Consider the following 3,252-nt stretch of genomic DNA (forward strand, 5'->3'; position numbering starts at 1 on the left):
CCCAGTTCCAAGTATTTATGTTATAAGCAACAGAAATGGACTAATACACCTACCAAGCACTAAATTCTGTTGATTTTCCAAGCAACCTAGGCAATAGTTAAGTACATGGATTCTAGAGCCAGATGGTCTGGATTCAAATTCTGAATATGCCATTTTCTAGCAGTGTAACGGTGGATGAGTGACTTAACCTCTCTGTACTTCAGTTTCCTTATCTGTAAAGTGGGAATAATTATAGCACCTATACCTTGTAGAATATTGATGAGGTTAAATGAGTTACTATTCATAAAGATAGACACAGTTCATACTGCACAATCATTTTTTTTTAAAAGATGACCAGTAAGGGGATCCTAACTCTTTTTTTTTTCCTTTTTGTCTTTTTTCGTGACCGGCAACGGTTCATCACAACAATTTTAATCCCCATGGTACCGGTGAGGAGACAGAAACTCAGAGAGCAAAGCGACCAGAACAAGTAGACTCCACTCCCAGTAGCAGGCTCCAGGTTCATTTCAAACTCTAGGATTATCACCACGTCCAGCAGATGGCGCCCCAGCGCACAGCGAGCTGCAGGACTCGCGCAAGGGTCAAAACTACCATACCCACAATGCTGTGCGGACACCAAGGTCCCATCCTCCTGTTTAGCTGTCTGAGGTCCTGCCTGTGCGCGCTCCCGGAGGAGTGTGTGTACTGAGGCCATTCAGGTCTTTCCCTTAACTGCAGAAGGCAAGTTAAAAGTTTTTTTCTTCTTTCTCTCAGCCTCCTTGTCTTATTACTTGGCGAGCGGTACGATTGAAACAAGTTGGCTATTTGTTGGCTTCCCCTGCCCTAGCCTGACGCGAGGCCCCTCGACCTCTGGCCCAAGATGGCGGCTCCCGGGGCGTCTCTCTTGCTGTTGTCCTGAGGGGAACGAAGGCCGGGAGCCCCGCATTATGTCGAAGTTCAGCCGGACCACTCGGGCCCTCAGGAAGCCCGAGGCCGGCGGCGTGATCCGGACCATCGTGCGGGCAGGCCAGGCCATGTCCGGGCCCCCACTAGGCCCCCTGCTGGGTCAGGTGCGGCCGCGGCTGGAACCCGGCGTGACAGCGCCTGCCGTGGGGAGGTCGTGCGCGGGCGGCGGGGCGGGCTCCGGAGCCGGGGAGGCGTCGGTTCGAAGCTCGGCTGTGCTCGGGTCCCTTCCTCAGCCCGTGCTCGGTAGGCTGAGGGTCGGTGGCGCGCTGCGTCCGAGTTGCCTGGCACACGGAGGGGCAGCTGAACCCGGGCGGGGAGACGAAGCAGCGGCGGCGGCGCCTCCTCCCGACACTGACCCCTACGCTTGCCTCGCAGCGAGGCGTTTCCATCAACCAGTTCTGCAAGGAGTTCAACGAGAGGACGAAGGACATCAAAGAAGGCATCCCTCTGCCGACCAAGATCTTCGTGAAGGTGCGGAGTCCGGACTCTGATCCCCGGTTTCCTTCGCATCCCCCGCCCCCCCCATTCTCGCTTGGCCCTGGGACTGGTCACCTGGGGCTGCGCCCGTGCTCTTGACATGGCGCAAGTCTCTTGCTTTGCTGGGGCTTCTCCTTCCCCGTTTACACAGTGAAGACGAGGCCGGATCCTTTCCGAGCCCACCCCGTCCTGCCATGTGGCAGTTCCTCCCTTTGCCACCATCTCACTTGGGCTTCCAGAGCAGAGCTGGGCTTGGGGTAAAGGTGACGGGAATGTTTGCTGCAGATTTAGTTTTCCTTGTGGTTTTGTGGTCTGTTAGAGGGACACCACAGGAAAGTGAGTCTAGGGAAGCGGGGACAGGACGTTAGACGTTCCTGGAGCTGGGGCGGCAGGAAGAGATATTCTGTGTCTCTTTCTTTTCAGCCTGACAGGACGTTTGAAATCAAGATCGGACAACCCACTGTTTCCTACTTCCTGAAGGCAGCTGCTGGGATCGAGAAGGGGGCCCGGCAGACAGGTGAGGGTCAGGGTGGGCACCTGAGATTCTGGGGGCTCTGGAAGGCAGCGGTAGCACCCAAAGAGCTTCTTGTTCCTCTCCCCCAGGGAAGGAGGTGGCCGGCCTGGTGACCTTGAAGCACGTGTATGAGATCGCCTGTGTCAAAGCTCAGGATGAAGCCTTCGTTCTGCAGGATGTACCCCTGTCCTCTGTTGTCCGCTCCATCATAGGCTCTGCCCGTTCCCTGGGCATTCGTGTGGTGAAGGAGTGAGTGTCCTGGGAGGTGAAGTGTGAGAAGGCCCAGAAAGCTCTTGACTCTGGGGCAAAGCTGAGAGGGCCCATTACAGAGGGAGAGTCAGCTTTTGAGTCAAAGGATCTTAGATTCTTAAGGATGGGGTAGGGGTGGGAGGTCTCATTCATTCATTTGGAATACACTTTTTTGTTTTTTGGCTTTTTTTTTTGGTGGTTGGCTGGTAAGGGGATCCGAACCCTTGACCTTAGTGTTATAACACCACACTCTAACCAAGTCAGCTAACTGGCCAGCCTGGAATATGCTTATTAAGCAGCTATTACATATGAGACATTGTTCTGGACATTGGATACATCCAGGAATGAGGCAGTCGTGCCCGCTCTGGAGGAGCTCACAGTCCAGAGGTGGAGGCAGATTCATAAATGGAGCATTAGACTTTGTGATGGCCAGTGTTGATAAAAGAACTATGGGTATCTTGAGAGCAGAGAGGAGGGCTCCTGATTTTGCTTGGTGTGTCAGTGAGAGCTTTATGGGGGAGGTTACATCTAGCAGAAGTCCGGAAAAGGAGGTCAAGGACTGGGGACAAATGTTCCAAGAAGTAGAAAGATACCTGTGAAGACTGGCAGGTGAGAAAGTGAAGCCAGGAAGTTCAATGTGGTCTGGGTAGATAGTCCTAGAGGCAGAGTGGGGAGTGGTATGAGGAAGGGAGCAGTCAGGAAGAACCTTTTGAGCTGTCTCAAGTTCAGAGTTGATCTCAAGGTCAACAAAGGCCCCCCAAATGGGGCTTCAGATGACCTCAGGCATTGTTCCTTGAGATAGGAGGTTGGGTGGGAGGTCGTCTGGCCCAGACAACAGGAGGGACAAGGACAGCACTGAGCCCTCTACTGCTTTCTTGCTGCTTGTGTCACATCCCACACCAAGGCTGACAGTTGGTTGTTTCCCAGGAGGAGTGGGTTTAAGCATGGAGCAGAGATGGACTTGACTTTTCCCAAATCTTTGCTTTTTTTTAAAAAGGATGACTGGTAAGGGGATCTTTTTTTTTTTTTCCTTTTTGTCTTTTTTACTGACCGGTAACAGGATCGCA

At 53.1% G+C, this 3,252-nt stretch overlaps 1 protein-coding gene across 1 annotated transcript in view; it reads left to right on the forward strand.

Annotated features, from left to right (window-relative positions):
* Positions 1-826: 826 nt before the first annotated feature.
* Positions 827-3,252, forward strand: part of MRPL11 (mitochondrial ribosomal protein L11) — a 4,334-nt gene continuing 1,908 nt past the window's right edge. Inside the window, exons 1-4 of the mRNA XM_008578998.1 lie at positions 827-1,049; positions 1,321-1,416; positions 1,846-1,939; positions 2,026-2,185. Coding sequence (XP_008577220.1) covers positions 927-1,049; positions 1,321-1,416; positions 1,846-1,939; positions 2,026-2,185 — 473 coding nt within the window. The 5' untranslated portion in view covers positions 827-926. The remainder of the gene's footprint in view (positions 1,050-1,320; positions 1,417-1,845; positions 1,940-2,025; positions 2,186-3,252) is intronic.

This window comes from Galeopterus variegatus, unplaced genomic scaffold (genome assembly GCF_000696425.1).
Source record: "Galeopterus variegatus unplaced genomic scaffold, G_variegatus-3.0.2 Scaffold1795, whole genome shotgun sequence".
NCBI lineage: Eukaryota > Metazoa > Chordata > Mammalia > Dermoptera > Cynocephalidae > Galeopterus > Galeopterus variegatus.